General features: G+C 44.8%; 1 protein-coding gene across 3 annotated transcripts in view; it reads left to right on the forward strand.

Annotated features, from left to right (window-relative positions):
* The window catches only part of IL17RD (interleukin 17 receptor D), a 65569-nt gene that overhangs the window by 14331 nt on the left and 26486 nt on the right, over positions 1-24752 (forward strand). Inside the window, exon 1 of one of the 3 annotated variants that reach the window (XM_070738473.1) lies at positions 23546-23649. The exons of the other annotated variants lie outside the window; for them this stretch is intronic. Coding sequence (XP_070594574.1) covers positions 23626-23649 — 24 coding nt within the window. The 5' untranslated portion in view covers positions 23546-23625. Of the gene's footprint in view, positions 1-23545; positions 23650-24752 lie in introns of those variants that run through there. 3 annotated transcript variants of the gene reach the window in all.

The following is a 24752-nucleotide window of genomic DNA, read 5'->3' on the forward strand; positions in this document are numbered from 1 at the left end:
TGATGTAAACCCATCTTTTTTAGATGGAGCCAAACCAAATAAATAGACAGAGAGAGCTAAAAGTAGATGGGACTCCTACTGACCCACTTACCAGGCCCTAGCTGCAGGGAAAAACCAGAAGCCTTATTTTCCTATCTTGTAGAGAGGTGCTGAGATTTACCTTTAAAGCCACTTGAAGTTAAATCTAGGTTTATAAATTTCAGGTAAGAAAAGTTTCACTGAAGTATACTGGTGTTAGCTCTAGTTGGGATTGTGCCCTTACAGAAATAATAATAATAATAATAATAATAATAATAATAATAATAATTATTATTATTATTATTATTATTATTTATTAGATTTGTATGCCGCCCCTCTCCGTAGACTCGGGGCGGCTTACAGCAATGATAAAAACAATATATAATGACAAATCTAATAATTAGAATCTAAAATAACAATAATACATTTAAAAAGTCTAAAAAACAAGAAACCCCAATATATGAAAACATACATACAGTCATATCATACACAAAAAACTACATAGGCAGGGGGAGATGTTTCAGTTCCCCCACACTTCACAACAGAGGTGGGTTTTAAGGAGTTTACGAAAGGCAAGGAAGGTGGGGGCAGTTCTAATCTCTGGAAGGAGCTGATTCCAGAGGGTCGGAGCCGCCACAGAGAAGGCTCTTCCCCTGGGTCCCGCCAAACGACATTGTTTAGTTGACGGGACCCGGAGGAGACCAACTCTGTGGGACCTAACTGGTCGCTGGGATTCGTGTGGCAGAAGGCGGTCTCGTAGATACCCTGGTCCGGTGTCATGAAGGGCTTTATATGTGATGACCAACACTTTGAATTGTGACCGGAAACTGATCGGCAACCAGTACAGACTGCGGAGTGTTGGAGTAACATGGGCATATTTGGGAAAGCCCATGATTGCTCTCGCAGCTGCATTCTGTACGATCTGAAGTTTCTAAACACTCTTCAAAGGTAGCCCCATGTAGAGAGCATTACAGTAGTCGAGCCTCGAGGTGATGAGGGCATGAGTGACTGTGAGCAGTGACTCCCAGTCCAAATAGGGCCGCAGCTGGTGCACCAGGCGAACTTGGGGAAACGCCCCCCACGCCACACCTGAAATTCCTGTACAACCTGGGGGTGCACCTGGATTCCTAGTTGTTGCTGGTGGGAACTGGCCAAGAAGACATTTGCCCAGCTTCAACAGCTATGCCAGTTGCACTGATTTTTAGAACACAAGGCATTGGCCCTACTCACGTATGCTTTCATCATCTACCCTACATGAAACTGGTCTTGCGGACGACCCAGAAATGAATGCAACGTAGCATTCCCAGACAATCTTTAGTTTGAGATATAACATGGATATTGGAGGAGCTGCATTGGTAGCTGACGTTATTTCCAGGAAATAATTCAAAGTGCTGGTATGACCTTCACAGTCCTACATGGCTTGATACTCTCTTCAAGAGTGCCTGCTCCAAATACGTAGAATCTGCCCATTCAAGTGCACCGTGTTTGCTGAGAGTCCCTCTTCTCCATAAGATGTTATAGGAGGGCACTCGTGAGAAACTCCTCTTCCATGCAGCATCTCTCACCAGACATAAGATCTGTTAAAAGTTGTAGAAGTTATCACTTTCAGATATCATTGGGGTATGGAGGTCACTTGCTACATGAAGAGTTATTGATTCTTATAATAAATGATGCAATATTTTTATGATTATGGTATTAAAGGTAAAGGTTTTCCCTGCCAGTCATGTCCAACTCTAGGGGGAGGTTCTTATTTATTTATTCATTCATTTATTTAGTTGTTTGTTTGTTTGTTTATTTAGTTGTTTACTTATTTATTTAGTTGTTTGTTTGTTTGTTTGTTTATTTATTTGTTTGTTTATTTGTTTATTTATTAGATTTGTATGCCGCCTCTCTCCGTAGACTCAGGGCGGTTCACAGCATACAATGAAACAATTCATAACAAATCTAATAAATGTAAAATACTTTTAAAAACCCCATTATTAAAACATGCACACAAACATACCATACATAAATTGTATAGGTCCAGGGGGGGGGGTGCCTCAATTCCCCCATGCGTGACAGCAGAGGTGGGTTTTAAGGAATTTACGAAAGGCAAGGAGGGTGGGGGCAGTTCTAATCTCCGGAGAGAGTTGGTTCCAGAGAGTTGGGGCCTCCCCAGAGAAGGCTCTTCCCCTGGGACCCACCAGACGACATTGTTTAGTCGACGGGACCCGGAGAAGGCCAACTCTGTGGGACCTACCGTATATACTCGAGTATAAGTCGCTCCGACTATAAGTCGAGGCGCCTACTTTTGCCACAAAAACTGGGAAAATTTATAAACCCCTGTATAAGTCGAGGGTGGAAATTGCAGCGGCTACTGGTAACTTATAAAAATGGAAACCAATAAAATTACATCAATTGAGGCATCAGTAGATTAAATATTTTAGAATATTTATTTCAAAGAAAGCCAGTAAACTAGCTCTGTAAGTTTAAAAGAGGGTAAACAGGTATATATCCCCCAAGGCAGGTATAGGCAAAAAAATTGCAAGTACCTAGGTACTTACCATACCTTAATCCCCTGCTCCTGCTGGTTTGGGTTAGGGTTAGGATACTTGACCTCTCCTTGCCTCAAAGAGATACAATTTCCCTCTATATTTACAATTACTGAACATCCAAAATATACTTAATTCTATGTATATATGCCATATGTGTAAATAAATATTACACACAGGCACACAAAAATATACTGTACATTATCTACTATATAAACTGTATGTGTATATACAGAGAGAGAAAGAGAGAGAGCTCTTGTAAAATTATATATGGTACATTCAACCTCACTGTAATAGGAAAACAAACCCAGAGTCCACTTTCTGCCACACAGTTAACCATAACTAGAACATTACACATGTCTTCAGATGTACCGGTACTTCCCTAGCTTGCACATCACTGTTAGAGCTAGGAAATGTCATGGATTGAGTAAAATGTGGTGATTTTCACTTAACAATGCTTTTGCTTAACAACAAATTTTGAGCTCAATTGTGGTCATAGGTCTCTGTCTGTCTGTCTGTCTGTCTGTCTGTCTTCCTTTCCTGTCTGTCTGCGCCCCCCTCCTGTCCCCTCCCCGGGTAAATTACAGAGTCAATACTGTATTGTTTTTTTATTTAAGGTTACAAAGCAAATGAAGAATCATTTTGAGTATTCTTTAAAATTTCTTCAGTGAGATCCATAGCTAATCTGGCAAAAAAAAATTCACCTGGCAAAAAATTTTATTGTTGACATTAGGCACAGCCAGAGAGATGTCTTAAAAGGCAAACAAACTGTCAAAAAAGTATGTTTTTTAAAAATATAATATTTTGGTTGTTGAATTTAATTCTGCCTTGGCGCGGGGCAGCCCCCGCAGATGGGTGGCTGGCAAGGACCACGCATTCCCATCTTTGTGTCCGCTGGGGTTAAAGGAAAGTTTAGGGACCCCCGCCCCTTGGAGAAATGCCTCGTTGGTGACATTCTGAGCGTTTTTGCCTCCCCACTCCGAAAACCCCACTTCTCGGCAGCTTGCCGAGGCTGAGAGGAGAGTGATTTTAAAAGGCACTCTCAGCTTGGGGTTTTCTCCCCGCTGAAATGTTGCTCGGCCGCCGCCCTCAACACCCGCTTTGTCCTCGACCCGGCAGAAGAAAACCGCGTCCTTTCCTGTTGCTCTCTTCCCGAGAGGTGGGGTGAGGGGGTGTTGAGAAGACAAGCAAGAATCCACCCCCCCACACACACCTCATCGGCTTTCCCCCCCTCTAGCGCGGCATTGGAGTGTTTGGCTGGCTCCTTTTCTTGCGGGGAGAGGGGGGAAAAGCTGGGGGGGGGGATTCTTGCTTCTATCTTCTCGCCACCCCCCCCCCCCACACCTCACCGGCTTAGGAATGTCGTTGCCTCCCACAGCCACTTCCCCACGCGCTTCGGATGTGCCTGCCTTTCCTACAGCGAAGACAGGCGGCACCTTCCCGAAGGGCTCAGCTAAGCGGGTGGGGGAAGGGCTGGCCATTTGCCGCCTCTCTCCGCTGTAGGAGAGGCAGGCGCAAGCAAAGCAACGTCCCAAAGCGGTCTCCGGGAAGCGACCGAGGGAAAGGCAATCGTCTGCCTTTCCTTCAGCTCAAAAGAGAAGGCAAATGCCCTGCCTTCCCCCAGCCGGTTAACCGAGCGCTTCAAGTTAACCGGCTGGGGGAAGGCGGGGCATTTGCCTCCTCTTTCGGGCTGAAGGAAAGGCAGACGATTGCCTTTCCCTCGGTCGCTTCCCGGAGACCGCTTTGGGACATCGCTTTGGGAGAGGCGGCAACTGCTCCCGGTTTAAGAAGCAAGAATCCCCCCCCCCAGCGAAACGGCTTTTTTCTTGTTTAGCGTGGCGTTCGAGTGGTTGGCAGGTTCCTTTGCTTGCACGCAAGAGCCAACCACTCGAACGCCACGCTAAACAAGAAAAAAGCCGTTTCGCTGGGGGGGGGGGGGAATTCTTGCTTCTTAACTGGGAGGAGTTGCCGCCTCTCCCAAAGCGATGCCCCAAAGCGGTCTCCGGGAAGCGACCGAGGGAAAGGCAATCGTCTGCCTTTCCTTCAGCCCGAAAGAGGAGGCAAATGCCCCGCCTTCCCCCAGCCGGTTAACTTGAAGCGCTCGGTTAACCGGCTGGGGGAAGGCAGGGCATTTGCCTTCTCTTTTGAGCTGAAGGAAAGGCAGACGATTGCCTTTCCCTCGGTCGCTTCCCGGAGACCGCTTTGGGACATCGCTTTGGGAGAGGGGGCAACTGCTCCCGGTTTAAGAAACAAGAATTCCCCCCCCCCCCCAGCGAAACGGCTTTTTTCTTGTTTAGCGTGGCGTTCGAGTGGTTGGCAGGTTCCTTTGCTTGCACGCAAGAGCCAACCACTCGAACGCCGCGCTAAACAAGAAAAAAGCCGTTTGGCTGGGGGGGGGGGGGAAATTCTTGCTTCTTAACCGGGCAGTTGCCCCCTCTCCCAGAGCGATATCTTTAGCGGTCTCCAGGAAGCGGCTTAGGGAAAGACAGCCGTCTGCCTTTGCTTCAGCTCCAAAGAAGTTCTGGGAGAGGGGGCAACTGCCCGGTTAAGAAGCAAGAATCTACCCCCTAGCCAAACGGCTTTTTTCTTGTTTAGCGTGGCGTTCGAGTGGTTGGCTCTTGCGTGCAAGCAAAGGAACCTGCCAACCACTTGAACGCCGCGCTAAACAAGAAAAAAGCCGTTTGGCTAGGTGGATTCTTGCTTCTTGACCGGGCAGTTGCCGCTTCTTTCTAGCTGAAGCAAAGGCAGACGGCTGTCTTTCCCTCAGCCGCTTGCGCCCTCTTGTGGTGACATGTCAGTCACCCGATTATAAGTCGAGGTCGGGTTTTTCAGCCCATTTTTGGGCTAAAAAAACCCGACTTATACTCGAGTATATACGGTAATCGGTCACTGGGATTCATGCGGCAGAAGGCGGTCCCGGAGATATTCTGGTCCAATGCCATGAAGGGCTTTATAGGTCAAAACCAACACTTTGAATTGTGACCAGAAATTGATCGGCATCCAATGCAGACTGCGGAGTGTTGGTGTGACATGGGCATACCTTGGGAAGCCCATGATTTCTCTTGCAGCTGCATTCTGCACGATCTGAAGTTTCCGTTCACTTTTCAAAGGTAGCCCCATGTAGAGAGCATTACAGTAGTCGAATCTTGAGGTGATGAGGGCATCAGTGACTGTGAGCAGTGAGTCCCGATCCAGATAGGGCTGCAACTGGTGCACCAGGTGAACCTGGGCAAATGTCCCCCTTGCCACAGCTGAAAGATGGTTCTCTAATGTGAGCTTATGTTTCTTTCTTAGCGAAGTGGTCCTGCATTGTCTGAAGACAGTGCTGTGGCCATGTAGCCAGCATGACTATATCCCGGAGGCACAAAAAACACTGTTACTTTTCTTCAGTGATGAAATGCTGCTGGTTTGCTTGTGCCTGTCAGTTGTCAGAAAACCAGTCGCGAAGGGAGTGTAAGGCTCCGCCCACCCACCCAGAAATATTATTACTTACTACCTACAGCAGTTGCAAATATGATGCTAAAATGCATTTATTGATCTGACTTAAAACACACAGACACCACACCAAATGGAAATTTGATTAGACAATAAACGAATTTGGCAATTGAAATTTCAAAAGATTTACTAAAGATGCAGAAAGCACAAATAAAAATAGAACAATTGTCCAAAGTAAAAATCTTTGTTTTACATGCCATGATTTGGAAAGTTTAGGCATTTTAAAGATTAAAGACATCTTTAATTTGTTTATATATCAATAGCTCCCTCCCTTGTTTCAAAAATCTAAATCTAAAAAGACTTTAAACTCTGCTATTACCTGCCTAAGCTTAATTGCTTGATTAAAATGACTGTTGCAAATAACAGAGCAGAGATGAAAATATTGGTAAGATCTGACTCTCCACAGGTGAGAAGAGCTTTTTATTATGCATTGTTCCGGAATGCGATTAGAAACAAAAAAAATATTATCCCATCTTTTATTCATAAATTTAGGACAATGACAGAAAGCACGGCTTAGATATCCCCAAATAGTTGCATTTCTAAGATTAATACTCTAATCATGCAGCTTTTTCAAAAAGGACCTCTAGCTGTGAAATCACATGGAGAGGTTTTAAATGGAACATTCAGTTTGCAAAAGAATGAGCTGCCTAGACAGAACTTTCTCTTTGGTTAATCAGCAAATGAACAAATCAAACCCACAGTATAGAATAGAACAGTGATTTCCAACCTTTTTTGAGCTGCGGCACATTTTTTACATATACAAAATAATGGGGCATCTTGAGCGGGGGGGGGGGGGAGTGGGGAGGCTAAAAAAAGTTTGGACAAAAAAATTATTTCTCTCTCTTTCTTCCTCCCTTTCGCTCTATTTCTCACCCTCTTTCTCTCTCTTCCTTCCTTCCTCTCCTTTTTGCTCTCTTTCTATCTCTCCCTCCTTCCCTGTCCCTCTTTCTTTCTCTCTCTTGCTTGCTTTCTCTCTCTCTCTTGCTTTCTTTCTCTCTCTCTTGCTTTCTTTCTCTTTCTTTCTCTCTCTCTCTCTTGCTTTCTTTCTCTTGCTTTCTCTCTCTTTCTTGCTTTCTTTCTCTCTCTCTCTTTCTCTCTCTTGCTGAGCTTGGTGGCACACCTGACCATGTCTCGCGGCACACTGGTTGAAAAACACTGGAATAGAATATAATTTTTATTGGCCAAATGTGATTGGACACACAAGGAATTTGTCTTAGTGCATATGCTCTCAGCGTACATAAAATAAAATGTACAACACTTAATGATTGTCATAGGGGTCAAATAAGCAATGAAGAAGCAATATTAATAAAAATCTTAGTATATAAGCAACAAGTTACAGTCATACAGTCAACATGGGAGGAAAAGGGTGATAGGAATGATGAGAAAAACTAGTAGAATAGAAGTGCAGATTTAGTAGAAAGTCTGACAGTGTTGAGGGAATTATTTGTTTAGTAGAGTGATGGCGTTCGGGAAAAAACTGTTCTTGTGTCTAGTTGTCTTGGTGTGCAGTGCTCTGTAGCGACGTTTTGAGGGTAGGAGTATAAATTAGGGTCTAAAATCTTTCTTAAAGCATGTCAAATATTGACAACTCAAACAGCTTTAATTTATTTAAAAAGGGAAAATATTAATAATTGTATATTTTTAGTAATTATTATTGAACTGAAATTCAATTTCCACTCAATGTTTTTAAAACAGTGTTTAAAATGTTTGTTTACTGACCAATAGTTTAGTGACTGAACTTTTACAATTAAGTTGTCAGCTAGTTTTTGCATTCAAAAAGCACATTTTGCATTCTCCCTGTTAATGAAAGTAGTGTAACCTGTGGCTGTTTTGGTTATACTCTTTGACAGTCAAAGGATAATATTACGTATTTTTCAGCATGAAACTGAAAACTTGAAATCCCTAAAGCAGTCTCAAATGTATGCTTAATAAAAGAATTTATTGTACTGGATGTCATCTGTTATATTACTCTGGAAACAAAATTGGCAATGAGTGGTCAGAAAATATTTCCATCAGATCACTGCAATCTTTTATAGTCTAGAGCAAAAAAAATGTCTCATTCCACAAAGTAACTAATTACTGTGTAATGAAAGCATTTTACTTGATGTAATTATATCACTAAGGTTTTTTCTTTCTGGAACTGAACACACTCAAAACCGTAGAAATGGTGGTAAACTTTAGGAGAAATTCTCCCATTCTTCCACCTCTTACAATACTAGACAACACAACACAATATCAACAGTAGAGATCTTCAAATTTCTAGGTTCTATCATATCTCAAGACCTAAAATGGTCACCTAAAATCAAAAATATCATCAAAAAGGCACAACAAAGAATGCTGTTTCTACACCAAATCAGGAAGCTCAAATTGCCCAAGGAGCTGCTGATACAGTTCTACAGAGGAATTGTTGAGTCTCATCTGCACCTCTATAACTGTCTGGTTTGGTTCTGCAACCCAACAAGACAGACACAGACTTCAGAGGATACTGCAGGGGGGGAGGGGAGACAATTACTATCAACCTGCCTTCCATTGAGGACTTGTATAGTGCACGAGTCAAAAAGAGGGCCATGAAAATATTTACTGACCCCTTGCATCCTGTTTCAACTTCTCCCTTCAAAACGACGCTATAGAGCACTGCACACCAAGACAATTAGATACAAGAAGTTTTTTCCTGAATGCAATCACTCTGCTAAACAAATAATTCCCTCACTACCATAGTTCCATCTAAGCTGAGCAGTGAGCAATCGCTCACTTAAAAATCATCATCAACTCAGAGTTTTCCAAACCTGCCCAGAAGCCGAGAGGGAAAGAGTGAGAGGGAAGGAGAGAGAGAGGAAGAGAGAGAAACAGATAGAAAAAAGAGAGGAAGGAAAAGAGAAAGAAAAAGAACGGGAGTAAGGAAGAGAGAAAGAAAATCAAAATCTAGTTTGAAACTAGCTCAACTATTTAAGTGGCATTTTGATATTGATAGAGTTGCCCTATTATGAGCTCCCTGTTATAGACACACAGTACAGTATTTTATTTTGAAATTCTCTGAGGCAAAACAGGGTGGGTTTTTTGTTTGTTTGTTTGTTTGTTTATTTATTAATTAATTATTTCTGTGCCGCCCAGTCCCAAAGGGACTGCCGCTCAGACACTATACTTTTCCGCCCACCCCCCCAAAAAATTAGAGGGAACACTGCTCACTACTGTCAAACTATTCACTAAGTCTGCCTTATTATTACTACAGTACAGTGATCCCTCGAGTATCGCGAGGGTTACGTTCCAAGACCCCTCGCGATACTCGATTTTTCGCAATATAGTGGTGCGGAAGTAAAAACACCATCTGCACATGCGCGCCCTTTTTCCATGGCCGCGCATGCGCAGATGGTGTTTTTACTTCCGCACTTGGGAAGACCCAGGGAAGGTTCCTTCCGCCGCCCAGCAGCTGATCTGCTCGGCAGCACCGCAGCAGCGAGGAGCCGAAGATCGGGGTTTCCCCGCTGCCCACGCAAAGGGGAAACCCCGATCTTTGGCTCCTCGCTGCTGCTGCGCCCGCCGCTTGTCCGCCCGCCGCTTGTCCGCCGCTTGTCCGCCGGCCTTTGTCCACTGCCTGCCTGCCCGCCTGCCCGCCGCTTGTCCGCCCACCGCTTGTCCGCCGCCTGCCCGCCCGCCCGCCGCTTGTCCACCCGCCGCTTGTCCACCGCCTGCCCGCCCGCCGCTTGTCCGCCCGCCGCTTGTCTGCCGCCTGCCTGCCCGCCCGCCCGCCGCTTGTCCGCCCGCCGCTTGTCCTCCGCCTGCCTGCCCGCCCGCCGCTTGTCCGCCGCCTGCCTGCCCGCCTGCCCGCCACTTGTCCGCCCGCCGCTTGTCCGCCCGCCGCTTGTCCGCCGCCTGCCTGCCGCTCGGTGCATGAGAGAGGGAAAGTGAGAAAAAGAGGGAGAGCAAGAGGGGGAGAGATAGAGAAAGAGAGAGAAGGAAAGAAAGAAAGAGATGAGAAAGGAAGGAAGAGAGTGAGAGAGAGGAAGAAAGAGAGAGAGAGAAGAGTGGAGTATTTTTTAATTAATATTTTCTGAAAAATCGCAATATAGCGTTTCGCGAAGATCGAGATCGCGAAACTCGAGGGATCACTGTATTAGTCTTCTCATCATTCCTATCACCCATCTCCTCCCCTTATGACTGCATGACTGTAACATTTTGCTTACAGTGAACCCTCGAGTTTCGCGTCCTCAAGTATCGCGAAAGGGCTATTTCGCGAGTTTTCAACCCGGAAGTAAACTCCACCATCTGCGCATGCGTGCCCTTCCACACATGCGTAGATGGTGGAGTTTCCCCGCCGGGCAGAGGCTTCCCTGGGTCTTCCCCCTTCCCCCAGAGGCTTCCCTGGGACACCCCAGCTCCGCTCCCCAGATGGGAAGCGGCCCCAGCAACAGCGTGGGCGGGCGGGCGGTGCCCGCGCGCTTGGGGACATCCCAGCTCCGCTCCCCAGCTGGGAAGCGGATCTAGGGAGTCCCCACCGCGCGCGCGTTGCTGGGGAAAGCGCGCGCGCTTGGGGACATCCCAGGTCCTCTCCCCAGCTGGGAAGCGGATCTAGGGAGTCCCCACCGCGCGCGCGTTGCTGGGGAAAGCGCGCGCGCTTGGGGACATCCCAGGTCCTCTCCCCAGCTGGGAAGCGGATCTAGGGAGTCCCCACCACGCGCGCGTTGCTGGGGAAAGCGCGCGCGCTTGGGGACATCCCAGGTCCGCTCCCCACTGGGAAGCGGATCTAGGGAGTCCCCACCGCGCGCGCGTTGCTGGGGAAAGCGCGCGCGCTTGGGGACATCCCAGGTCCGCTCCCCAGCTGGGAAGCGGATCTAGGGAGTCCCCACCGCGCGCGCGTTGCTGGGGAAAGCGCGCGCGCTTGGGGACATCCCAGGTCCGCTCCCCAGCTGGGAAGCGGATCTAGGGAGTCCCCACCGCGCGCGCGTTGCTGGGGAAAGCGCGCGCGCTTGGGGACATCCCAGGTCCGCTCCCCAGCTGGGAAGCGGATCTAGGGAGTCCCCACCGCGCGCGCATTGCTGGGGAAAGCGCGCGCGCTTGGGGACATCCCAGGTCCGCTCCCCAGCTGGGAAGCGGAGCTAGGGAGTCCCCAAGCGCGCGCGCACCCCAGGCGCGAGCAACGGGGTGGGCGGGCGAAGGGCGGGCGGCAGTGGAAGCAAAAACACCATCTGCGCAGATGGTGTTTTTACTTCCGCACCGCTACTTCGCTAAAAATCGATCATCGCGTGGGGTCCTGGAACGGAACCCTCGCGATGATCGAGGGTTCACTGTATATCCTTATTATTTATATTAATATTGAGCCGGGGTGGCGCAGCAGGTAGAGTGCTGTACTGCAGGCCACTGAAGCTGACTAGGTCTGTAGATCAGCGGTTCAAATCTCATCACCGGCTCAAGGTTGACTCAGCCTTCCATCCTTCCGAGGTGGGTAAAATGAGGACCTGGATTGTAGGGGCAATATGCTGGCTCGGTTAAAAAAGTGTTATCACTAACATGTTGTAAGCTGTCCTCAGTCTAAGGAGAAGGGCGGCATAAAAATTGAATGAATGAATGAATGAATGAATGAATGAATGAATGAATGAATGAATGAATAATATTGATTGTTTCCTGATTGCTTATTTGTTCCCTATGACAGTCATTAAGTGTTATACCTCATGATTCTTGACAAATGTATCTTTTTCTTTTATGTACACTGAGAGCATATGCACCAAAGACAAATGTGTGTGTCCAATCACAGTAGGCCAATAAATTATTCTATTCTATTCCACTCCATTCCATTCCATTCTAGTTTAGTTCAATAGCAGTGAAAATTAATTGGATGCCTTCTTGCTGTATTGGATTTCTATTTGCTTTGGTCTCAACCAGTACAGAAAATGAAAAAAGATGATCAGGGTTATAATTCAAAATTTCCGAAGGCATTCAGTGGTGTGCGCACATGTGTGTGTGTGTGTGTGTTCTTTACCCCGGAAATTTATGGAAAACCACTATTTTTTACTGCCTGAAGGAATTCAACTAAAACAGAAGTCTCCAACCTTTGTGCCTAAGTGACCTGGATGGGGAGAAGAGGGGAATTGGGCTGCAGGAGAGGGGGCCAGGGAGCCAGTGTGCACCTGCATATACACACAGCTCGACTGTAAGTGGAGAGGCACATATACGTGTGCCGGCCTGCCGCTTGTGCAAGTTGAGCTGTGCATGTGCATGTTCGCTGGCCCATCTCTCACACTGACGGGTTATGGGGCATGGCCTGGGGATTGGGGATCCCTGAACTAAAGTTGGGAAATTCCTAACAGATTAAAAATAATGAAAAAAATGAAATTTCCTAGAAAATTTTGAAAAAGGAAGAATATGTTTCCCTGGATGAGGAAAGGAGAAACATGTTCTAAAGATAGAGCAGCTTCCTGCAGCTCCCCCCTTCCCCTTTATCTCCAAGGTGGTGGGATTAAGTCCTTCAACCTTAGGACATGGTAGGATCAGTCCTCTACCACAGGGCACCTGGAAAATTACCGCCACTCAAACAAGCTTGGGGGGCAGTCTAATAGGCTAGCTAAGATCCCCTCCCCTGGGGGGCGGGTTCTGACCACCAATTGGAGTGTATTACTTATACAGGAAGAGAACAAAGAGGTGGAGCCCAACAGAGATTATAAAAAACTCAGGGACTCTCAGCATATCTCCACTTTTTCTCTTCATCCAACATCTGGAAGCATGCGATCCACCTTTTCTGTTCAGGAGCTCAAGCCATGTGCTCCTGTCCTCCATTAAATCTTCTTTCCAAGCAATTTCCATGAATCCAGTGTCTTTTCTCCCCACTTGGAACTGAACCCAGAAGGATATTCCTTACAAACACTACATATGGAGTAGCAATGATAACAACTTTATATTAGCTTTCTCCATTTCCCCACTCTAATGCATATATGTGCTTGTTAGAATGTAAATGCTGAAAGTCCCCTCACCCAGCTGTGTTCTTTTATATACCTGTTTACTTTAAAATGACATCCCAGCTTGGATGTGTCCGCTAAACTAATTTATATAGCACTTAAATGTGGCAAGTTGGGCCCTGTATTTGCAAAAGCCTTGGGAAAAATGAGGTTGGGAAATTTTTCTTTGGAATGGTCCTAGATTTCAGGCCTTGACAAAAGGCTGTAGAACATGTGTTATTTATGACAAGTAAGCCTCTTGTAAGTATTGTAAGTATTATGGGCAATACTAGCCAAGGATAAAGTATATGAACCAAGCCACTATGACTTATTCAAGAAGCCACAACTAATGCAATTCTGGGCTGATGAGTGAATTTTCCCATTTTAATTGGGAGTACTACTGTTAAACATAAGGCAATATCTTAAAACTTGCACAAAAAAAGGCATGTTTTCCATTTTCTGAAGCAACATGTGGAGTTAATGGATGTAGATACTGGTGTATAAAATTGGTTACTGGTATGAGACTGTCACGTCAATATGTCATTTCAACATTAGCTGTATTGAGTTCCATATATTTTTTTCAATCTTCTATGAGGTCCTATCCAAACCTTGCTGACAGAATATTAAATGTAGATGTACATTTCAACTTTCAAAAAGTACGGAAACTCATGCAGAGTATAAGCATTGGCTCAATGGTTTAATGAAAGATGAAATAGTATCTACTGGGAAACTGTACTATGTGTTACAGATAGATTTTTTACATACGTAATTTCACACTTTGGCCATATATTAGTTATATGTATGACACCTACTCATAGCTTATAGAAGTTACAATTATTTTCTTGCGAAGACACAGTTGCAATAATTTTGTGTTCATTTCTCCAAGATTTCTATTGTTGTATTCTCAAATAATTCCTGAATATTAGTTCTTATTTCAGAAAGGAATCTGAATAATTGCTCTTGTGTTTTGCTCTTGACTTTTATCTGCCATAAGCTGCTGTGCTAGTAGAGCAAAGGATGTTTGAACTTTTGAACTCCTACACCAAGCCTACTAGCCATCACTGTTGGCCAACATAATCTGATATATAAAGGTCCTTTATAATATAGTGGTACCTCTACTTACGAACTTAATTTGTTCCATGACCAGGTTCTTAAGTAGAGAAGTTTGGAAGAAGAAGCAATTTTCCCCATAGGAATCAATGTAAAAGCAAATAATGTGTGTGATTGGGGAAACCACAGGGAGGGAGGGGAGGCCCTGTTTCCTCCAGGAGATTCCCAGAGAGGCCCCACAGAGGCTTCTCCTCGCCTTTTCTAGCCCTGTTTCCTCCCAGGAGATTCCCAGAGAGGCCCCACAGAGGCTTCTCCCTGCCATTTCTGGCCCTGTTTCCTCCCAGGAGATTGCTAGAGAGGCCCCACAGAGGCCTCTCCTCGCCTTTTCTAGCCCTGTTTCGTCCCAGGAGTTTCCCAGAGAGGCCCCACAGAGGCTTCTCCCCGCCTTTTCTGGCCCTGTTTCCTCCCAGGAGATTGCTAGGGAGGCCCTACAGAGGCTTCTCCTCGCCTTTTTTAGCCCTATTTCCTCCCAGGAGATTCCTAGAGAGGCCCCACAGAGGCTTCTCCTTGCCTTTTCCAGTTACATTTTCGGAAGCTCAGGTTTGTAAGTGGAAAATGGTTCTTGAGAAGACGTAAAAAAATCTTGAACACCCGGTTCTTATCTAGAAAAGTTCATAAGTAGAGGTGTTCGTAGGTAGAGGTACCACTGTAGTTATCTTTACTGTTAGAGTTTCTTGATGAATAGATACTGACAGGCACCCTGTGAGATTAGAAATATTTACACTGGGGTGAAATGCTCCCGGTTTGCTCGTGCCTGTCAGTTGTCGGAGAGCTGGTCGCGAAGGAGCGCAAGGCTACGTCCACCTGCCCGGATCCCGCCATTTGGGTTCTTTTACTCTATGTGCATGCGCAAAGTCTCCGGAGAGGGGCGGCATACAAATCAAATAAATAAACAAACAAACAAACAAATAAATAAATAAAGTGTTCTGTGCATGCGCAGAAGTTTAAAAAACCCAAATGGCGGCATCTGGGTGGGTGGGCGGAACCTCACACTCCCTTCGCAAACGGGTCTCCGATGACTAACAGTCATGAGCGTTTATATTTATATTTGTTGCTACTTTTTCTGCTTCTTCATTACAGACCTAAAAGCTGCATTAACATTATAGATGTGAAGTAATCATGTTTAGCACATAGCTTTATTTATTTTTTATTACATAACACATTTTAGCACAGAAAGAAAGGTTTTAGAATTTAGACCATTAGGTTTTTAAAGCTGAGGAGACATTTCCACAAAATTGAGAGCATTCTCATTAACACATTTTGAAATGTTGTCACCAGGGTATTTTCAGAATAATGTGAATAATCCAATCTCTTTGATCAAACAGAATGAGATAATTAGTTCATCTCTTCTGCAAACACACCATCACTGCTGTTGGCAGCATTTCAAAATGCTGAGTCTAAAGGAGAATCTTCAAATTCTCTTCATTAAAATAATTTATAATATAAAAAGTTTGGAATGTTAAGTTACTTAGAGCAGTGTTTCCCAACTTTGGCAACTTGAAGATATTTGGACTTCAACTCCCAGAATTCCCCAGCTAGCATTCGCTGGCTGGGGAATTCTGGGAGTTGAAGTCCAAATATTTTCAAGTTGCCAAGGTTGGGAAACACTGACTTAGAACATGTGCTTTAAGATCAAAATATCAATATTAATAGGAAGACTCTCCATCACAGGCAGGAAGTCATCACACGCTTCCATCAATGGTTTTCAACTACTGTGCCATGAAATGTCTTCAGGTGTCCTGCATCAGCCAAAACCCCACTTCCAGGACATTGCTAGGGACGGATTGCCTCCATTTCTTCTCCTGTAGCAGGGGTGTCAAAGTCGCGTCATAATGGTGTTGTCATGTGATAAATTATGACTCCCCCCCTTTGTTAAACCAGGTGTGGGAGTGGCCAGCAATTGACACATCTGGCATATAGGCTGTTCTGACCTAGGCTTTCTGATAAAATAATACAGCACAAATGGAGTCCCCAAACCCTTTTTATTTTATTCATGTGGCCAGGGCCACCATCAGGAATTTTGGGGCCCCATACAGCCTAAGTGTCTGCCCCCCCCCCCGCCATTTTAAAACTATTTTAAGTCGCCGAGCCACTCCATCCCCCGGGGATCATTTCCCGCTTCACGCCAAGCGAGACGGTCCCATAGGCCAGTGTTTCCCAACCTTGGCAACTTGAAGATATCTGGACTTCAACTCCCAGAATTCCCCAGCCAGCAAACGCTGGCTGGGGAATTCTGGGAGTTGAAGTCCAGATATCTTCAAGTTGTCAAGGTTGGGAAATACTGCCATAGGCTATTTCAGGAACTGGGTTAAGCCGATTGTGTGGACTCATCCAGGAGAAAGAAAGAAGCGGGAGCGGCGAGGGAAAGAAAGAGCCTCCTGGCATTGGTCAGGCAGAGCATGGCTTATTTACAGCTCCTTGGCATTTCTCCCTTCTTGGAAGAGGCCTTGTTGACAAAACCATGTGCTTTCTAGCGAGGGGAGAGGGGAGGGGGATCCCACACCTGGCAGCCACTGGCGAGGAGCTGGAAAGGACGAGGGGAGAGAAAAAGCAGGGTACCAGCAGTCGGGCAGGTGTCTTGAGGGGGCACTCCCATCTGGAAGGAAGGGAAGAAAGGCGAGGGCGAGCTAGGAAGGAAGGAAGGAAGGAAGGGTAAAAGGGACGATCAACAGAGGAACGGGTGAATGAATGGACGGAGGGTGGGAAGGAAGGAAGGAAAGAGGGAAGGGACAGGAACAGAGGAAGGGTGCAAAAAAAGCAAGGAATGGTGTGAAAGGGGAGAGTAAGAGAGGAAGGAGTGAAAGAAGGGAGTGAGGGAGGAAAGAGGGAGGAAGGAGAAGGAAAGCAAGAAATGGAGGGAAGGAAGGAAAGAAAGAAAGAAGGAAGGAGGGAAAGAAAGAAAGAAAAAGAAAGAAAAAAAGAAAGAAAGAAAGAAAGAAAGAAAGGGGGAAGGGACAGGAACAGAGGAAGGAAGCAAGGAAACTTATGAAAGGGGAGAGTAAGAGAGGAAGGACTGAAGGAAGGGAGGGAAGAAGGTAGGAAGGAGAAAGAAAAGAAGAAATAGAGGAAGGGAAGGTAAAAGAGAGAAAGAAAAAGAGCAAGAAAGAAAGAAAGAGAAAGAAAGAAAGAGAATGAAAGAGAAATAAAAAGAGAGAGGGGGAATGAAAGAAATGGAAGGAGGGAAAGGAGAGAAAGCAAGAGAAAGCAAGAAAGCAAGAAAAAGAAAAAAGAATGAAAGCAAGAGAGAAAGAGAGAAAGAAAGAAAAAGAAACGAAAGAAAGAAAGAAGGAAAGAAAGAAAGAAAGAAAGAGAATGAAAGAGAAATAAAAATAGAGGGAGAATGAAAGAAATGGAAAGAGGGAAGGAAGAAGAGAAAGAAAGAAAGCAAGAGAAAGAAAAAAGAATGAAAGAGCAAGAGAGAAAGAATGAAAGAAAGAAAGAAAGAAAGAAAAAGGCAACTCCAAAGAAAGGCTCACTGAGCGGATGCATGAAAAGAGGGACCTGGATCTCCACTTGCCTCCCCCTCGCGCTTACCTGCTCCCAGCGCCAGCAGCAGGAATGCAAGCGAGTAAGCCGGCGCCCGCCCCAAAGAAGCTATTGGCTCTGGGCGGTGGGCGGTGTTCATGGCCCCCCCCCCCGAACCCATGGCCCAGCACCTCCGGAGGCCGAAAGGCGCGGCTCTCTTGCCCTCTCAATCCTTGGAGGGAGACAAGACCGGCAGAGAAGCCGGCCGGGCTCAGCCCTCTCCCGGCTTACTCAATTCCGCTTCCCCAGCAGCGCGGCTTGGCTTCCAGAGGGCCGAGACACCCCCGCGGTGACTCCTCCTTCTGTGGCTGGCATCGGGGCTCCCTGCCTGTCTGCCGGCCTCCCTGCCTTCTTTCCTCGTGGGGGTGGGAAGAAGGTGCGGGGCTGCTGTCGGAGAAGCTCCGCAGAGGCAGAGTTCGTCGCAATCGGGGTTGGGGAGTTTTTGGCGGGCGCCGGGCCCCCCCATTTTTCAATTTGGCCGGGCCCGTGACGCCACTCCCAGTAATACCGGTCTATCGGTGGCCCTGCATGTGGCTGTGAGTTATTTTCATTCTCAAGCAGTATTAACTCCCAAACAATATTAATGGGTGAATATGAATTAGTCCGACAGTAATCTTTCAAAAGTCAGATATGCACAAACCCAGGGGTGGGGTGCTGCCTGGAGGGTGGGGGGAATGCAGTGGGGTAGCAAAAATGAAGCTCCACCCAAGAGCACCCAATTTTGCACTAGTCAAAATTTTGGTAGTCCTTCACTGCACAAACCTTTATCTTTCTTGATATGCTGCCAAAGATCAATTAGCAAGGAGCTTTGCAAGTCCAAACAGAAACACAGAGTCAGAACTGAAAATGCAGAGACAGAAAGTGAACAAAGTTGCTTCCTGCAATGAGCACCTTTGTTTGCTCCATTTTTATAGCCTATGGGAGGGACCAATTATCTCCAAGCTTTACTCCCAAGTAGTCCTTCTCCTCTGTAACTGTTCTTGCCTTCTGGCAGCTCTGCACATGTGCGCATTAGGAACAGGCTCTCCCTGTTGCTCTGTCTTGATCATTTCAGCCTCTGGAGGCTCTGGAGTCAATACGGACCTTCCAGATGGCCCAGGCTAGGTCTCTATCTCTGTCACTGAGCCTTCTCCAGACTCCAGACCTGGCCCATATTCCTCCCCAGCTTCTTCACTGCCCGACTCATCTGTCAGGTCCTCAGGCCGTTGGCTGACCACAACACAGGTCACTGAGTTTGACAGCTCTGTCCTAAGGCCCATAACCTATGAGGTCATAGATTTTGTGGCTTGTGACACAGAAATCCGGCCTATGACGTGTGCCCTGTCAGATGAAAAAGGTTGAAACCTCTAGAATGTTACTAGATGTTCCAACCGAGTATTTTTATAGTTACTAAGATTGATACCTTGCCTTTTCCAGAGGATCTGAAAGTGGCATACATACAGGTAGTACAGTGGTACCTCTACTTACAAACTTAATTCGTTCCATGACCAGGTTCTTAAGTAGAAAAGTTTGTAAGAAGGAGCGGTTTTTCCCATAGGAATCAATGTAAAAGCAAATAATGCATGCGATTGAGGAAACCACAGGGAGGTGGAGGCCCTGTTTCCTCCCAGGAGATTCCTAGAGAGGCCCCATGGAGGCTTCTCCCTGCCTTTTCCGGCCCTGTTTCCTCCCAGGGGATTCCTTAGGAGGCCCCACGGAGGCTTCTCCCTGCCTTTTCCGGTTACAGTTTCGGAGGCTCAGGTTTATAAGTGAAAAATGGTTCTTGAGAAGAGGCAAAAAAATCTTGAACACCTGTACTTTATTTCTGCCATATAATCATTTATTTATTTGTTTTATTTATTTATTTATTTATTGGATTTGTATGCCGCCCCTCTCTGTGGACTTGGGGTGGCTAACAACAGTGATAAAAAACAGCATGTAACAATCCAATACTAAAACAACTAAAAACCCTTATTATAAAACCAAACATACATACAAACATACCATGCATAAATTGTAGAAGCCTAGGGGGAAAGAATATCTCAGTTCCCCCATGCCTGATGGCAGAGGCAGGTTTTAAGGAGCTTACGAAAGGCAAGGAGGGTGGGGGCTATTCTAATCTCTGGGGGGAGTTGGTTCCAGAGGGCTGGGGCCGCCACAGAGAAGGCTCTTCCCCTGGGTCCTGCCAAACAACATTGTTTAGTCGACAGGACCCGGAGAAGGCCAACTCTGTGGGACCTAACTGGTCGCTGGGATTCGTGCGGCAGAAGGCGGTCCCGGAGATAATCTGGTCCGGTGCCATGAAGGGCTTTATAGGTCATAACCAACACTTTGAATTGTGACTGGAAACTGATCGGCAACCAATGCAGACTGCGGAGTGTTGGTGTGACATGGGCATATTTAGGGAAGTGCCTGATTGCTCTCGCAGCTGCATTCTGTATGATCTGAAGTTTCCGAACACTTTTCAAAGGTAGCTCCATGTAGAGAGCATTACAGTAGTCAAGCCTCGAGGTGATGAGGGCATGAGTGACTGTGAGTAGTGAGTTCCGATCCAGATAGTGCCGTAACTGGTGCTGTGGATCGAGGAGGACACCCAAGTTGCGGACCCTCTCTGAGGGGGTTAGTAATTCCCTCCCCCTCCCCCCGGTGTAATGGATGGACAGATGGAATTGTCCTTTGGGTGCAAAACCCACAACCACTCCATCTTATCAGGGTTGAGTTTGAGTCTGTTGACACCCACAATCATATCTGATTCTTGAAGATTGCCTGGAAAAGTCCCTGCAGTTTTCTGGCAAGGTTTTTCAGAAGTGGTTTGCTATTGCCTCATTTCCAGGCTGAGAACTGCATGACTGGCCCAAGATCAGGCAGCTGGCTTGTGGCCTAAGGTGGGACTAGAACTCATGCCCTCCTGGTTTCTAGCCAGATACCTTAACCATGGCATCTAACTGTCCGTCTTTATGGTTGCGTACATAACCCGAACATCCATCTTTCAGATGAGCCTCAGTCGGAGTACATTTCTCTTGTATGAGATGGGAATAATTCTCATTTCTGGTCCAATAACTTAAGCACTATGCTTAACTGACCCAGAAAATTAAAAATCCTAGAAGCCAGATTAGTAGATAAAGTCTGTAATATATGTAGGGAAAGGGATTAATTATCCTTTAATTATAAACTAATTTTCCCAATGCCAATTTTACAAAAGAGACAATGATTTATGTTAAAATGTTAGAAAGTATTCATATTGCCTAACTTATAGTGGCTTGCAAATACCAGTAATGCTAAACAAGTTTTTATTGATATTGTACCAGCCTTTCTTTTTATCTCTCCAATTCCGATGCATTTCCCAGATTATTGAAAACAGCCGCTTGCTTTGCCTACCACTGGTAGCTGTGGGATTTTATTATTTAAATTCAGAAAATTGGTTAATATTTTCTATGCATCAGGGAATCATCAGGACAAAATAACCATGTGAATTTGTTTCATTTCAGTAAATGATTGCTGAAAACATTAATTGCTGTTCATCCATATTTGGGCAAAAAAATAAAAATAAAAATCCAGTTTAATTCCAGAAAAGGATACTACAAAAATACACTTTTTTGTATTGGCTTTAGAACAGCACAATCCTATATATTTGTTTGAGATTAAGTGTAGTTGTGTTTAATTAGCTGAATTGCTAGTAAATGTGCTTGACATTACAATCTAAATTGTCTTGATTTAAATTTCCTGCTAAAGTTGTCAGCATTCTTCCCCGTTGACCACTATTCTCTATACAGTACTTAGTGACGAGCTACCATTCCCGGCACCACTGGAAGACTCTGAGTTTGCCTGGCTGCTCTGGGAATCCAGGAATGGGCATGCTTCCTTTAATTTGTATCTGACAGGTAGAGGATGCTCATATTGGAGCTGAAGGACCCTTATTCACTTCGGCTCTGTATATAAGCACCCCTAAATTCTACAGTGAATTTCATGGGCTTCAGTCTGTAAAACAGCTGTGAGTCTCCTTCGATGAATAAGGGTGAGACTTCTTTCAGATGGATGTCTTTTAAAATTGTGACATTTAAATGGCAAAGAGAAACACATTCATAAGCTAACATTTTCACACATGGTTGAAGTCTGACAGCACTGCCAAGGTTTGTTAAGACTGTGAGAAGAGATGAACACAATTTTAGATCCAACCCAGCCTTAGAAATTCTCGGAAGGTAGACTTGGTGTTGTGAGAGAGGTCTCCTTATAGTTCTAGGCTTCAATTTCTAATGCTACACACATTGGGGGGAAGTTTATTTATTTTTATTTGTTTATTTATTGGATTTGTATGCCGCCCCTCTCCGCAGACTCGGGGCGGCTAACAACAATGATAAAAAACAACATGTAACAATCCAATTTAATAAAACAACTAAAAACCCTTATTATAAAAACCAAACATACACACAAACATACCATACATAACTTGTAATGGCCTAGGGGAAGGAATATCCTAACTCCCCCATGCCTGGCAACAAAGGTGGGTCTTGAGTAATTTGTGAAAGATAAGGAGGGTGGGGGCCGTTCTAATCTCTGGGGGGAGTTGATTCCAGAGGGCTGGGGCCGCCACAGAGAAGGCTCTTCCCCTGGGGCCCGCCAAACGACATTGTTTGGTCGACGGGACCCAGAGAAGGCCAACTCTGTGGGACCTTATCGGCCGCTGGGATTCGTGCAAGTACTTTGTTTTTGTTTTTTTAAAAAAAAGAGAGTAAAAAAAGCAACTTCAATCTTGAGTTGCCTTTTAGAGTGATTTTTTTTTACTGTCACAGCTCTTTGGTGGTACAAACTAAGGTACAAGCTAATTTTTGCTAGGCTTGGTGGAAGTGGGTGAGTTCAGGGGATTTGGCAGCAAAGCATTGGTGTTTTCTGTTTGTTTGTTTTTTGCAGTTCTTAAGCAGCTGTGTAGATTGCGCAGCCCAGATTTGATGGCCCTATTTTTAGTAAACTAAATGTGTGGGTTTGACATTTCGTAGGAACTGGTAACATCTATCAATCACACATTATCGAGGTTTACAATTGCATCATGAAATGCTTAGGGCTTCATGTGATAGGTACGATAGATTTTGATTAGGAAAATACAGTGTTTATATCTTAGTGCTATGAATGAGCCAGGCCAACAAAGAATGCTTATAAGTAGCTATGGCTTCCGAATGTGTGACCATCAGAATAGTAAGAATACTCCATCGCTCTTGAATTGAAAAGGAACCAAATCTTGCCATGCCTCTGTAAATACAGCTTTCTGGAAAAGCCACAATAAGTCAATCGTTTTTCCCCCCTAGAAGCTATCCTCAAGTTTGGGTAGGCTGACTTCAGACCAGATGTTTTTTGTCTTTCTCCCTTCCCAGCAGTATGCCTGCCTAATAAGTTTGGATTTATCATCAAAGCAACTGATGCTGATTGCATCAATTATATGGTACTTATAATTTGAACAAACTGCCTATTTTTTTAAAAAAAAATTACATAGGCCATAGAGCGAGCATCTCTGCAACATGAAATTTATGGATCTGTAAACCCCCCCAGATTTTTTTTTAAAAGACCACAACCAAGTTTCTACTTTTTTGGGGGGTGGGAGGTGGGCTGGCCTGAGTTTTTGTTTTCTAGTAAATGACTGAAAGGCTTTTCATCTGCTCCTAACAAGGCATGAATGAGTAACAACAGATGAGGCTAATGGGAGGTAATTTTGTCTCCTTCCTGTTTCAGGAAACCTTTTTAAACTTGATATCCTTAAAGCTAAAGATAAGATAAGCAAATGAAAAGGAAGCTAGACAGGCTCCCTGATTACAAGATGCATTCAGAAATCACTAAATAGTATCTGTTTTGATTCCTTAAAGCAGCAGTTTACATCTTTTGAAAAGAGGTTTAACTCAGATACTAATTACCTTCAGATGCTTTGTTTTCCTTCCTTACACCTGCCTTTGACTTCATAAGGTTAGCCAGTTTTTTGGGTTGCAAGATTTTACATGTTCTTGGTTATACAAGATCCTTTTGTTTTTTGTTACCAATTCTGACATCCTCCAAATATGCCTAAACTTGAATTTGGTAAGGTAAGATTTTATTCAGTTCCTGAAATTCAGTGATGGGAAAGGCTATAAGTGGGTGATGGGCTACATGCTTTTCATCACAAGTTTTCTATTTAAAAAGTTTTAGATGAGTGGGAGATTCGGTTGCTGGTCTGAAATTCTGGCAAATCAAAAGCCATCAAACATATTTTAACTTAAAGATCTCACTGCTGGTTAGCAACTATATGAGGAAGATATTTCTTAGTGTCCAGATAGGCATTCCCCTGAAATTCCTCCCCCCCCACCAGAAAGATACAGAGAAAAAAGAAAATGGCAAAGCTATTACGAGAAGCCAACATGGGTTTGTCAAAAGCAGATCATGCCAGACAAATCATATTGCATTCTTTGACAAAGTGACTAAATTAGCGAACTAGAAAAATGCAGTGGACATAGTGTATACTTGGACTTCAGTAAAGCATTTGACAGCATAGACTACAGACGATTTCTTGGTAAGATAGAAAAATGTAGAATAGGCATGGTAATGGTATTCAAGCCTATCAAGATTCTTGTGGAACTTAAGCCTATATTCAAAAGTGTTGGTTATTCCTTCTAGCTTGCTATCAGATGCAAATTTAATGAGTTCCCTAACTGTGTAAGCCGTTAATGAAGTTGAAACTGCTGAAGAGTACTCGCCTAAGACAAAACCTTTGGGTACCCCACCATATTTAATAGACCATGTGTTATCAGTTGGGTCTACAATCTACAATCTCTTGCTGAAATATAAGATCATTCCTTTTTCTAGCAAAACAGTTCAATATATTCCCACAGGATTTAAAAAAACTCAGTATAAGTGAAAAACTTTTTGTCTAACCTAAATTCATTTGTGTTGCAACTCTGTAGGAGGCAAGGAAATGATTTAATCCGTTGATTGTTCTGAGGGAAAAGAAAACAATGGTTGGCTCCCCCCCCCCCTCAATATAATGAAAGCCAACAAAATGCTAAGGGGTGATTTAAAGAAGCTGCCCAGGCAGGTCTAACTAAATCTTTGTGGGAGGAAAAAAAATCAATTGTTGCTGGATAATATAATTACTTGTTTTTCATTCTTGAATTTCAATTTTTGAGATCTTAAAAGAGGGAGAAGGATAATC

This window comes from Erythrolamprus reginae, chromosome 2 (assembly GCF_031021105.1).
Source record: "Erythrolamprus reginae isolate rEryReg1 chromosome 2, rEryReg1.hap1, whole genome shotgun sequence".
Classification (NCBI taxonomy): domain Eukaryota; kingdom Metazoa; phylum Chordata; class Lepidosauria; order Squamata; family Dipsadidae; genus Erythrolamprus; species Erythrolamprus reginae.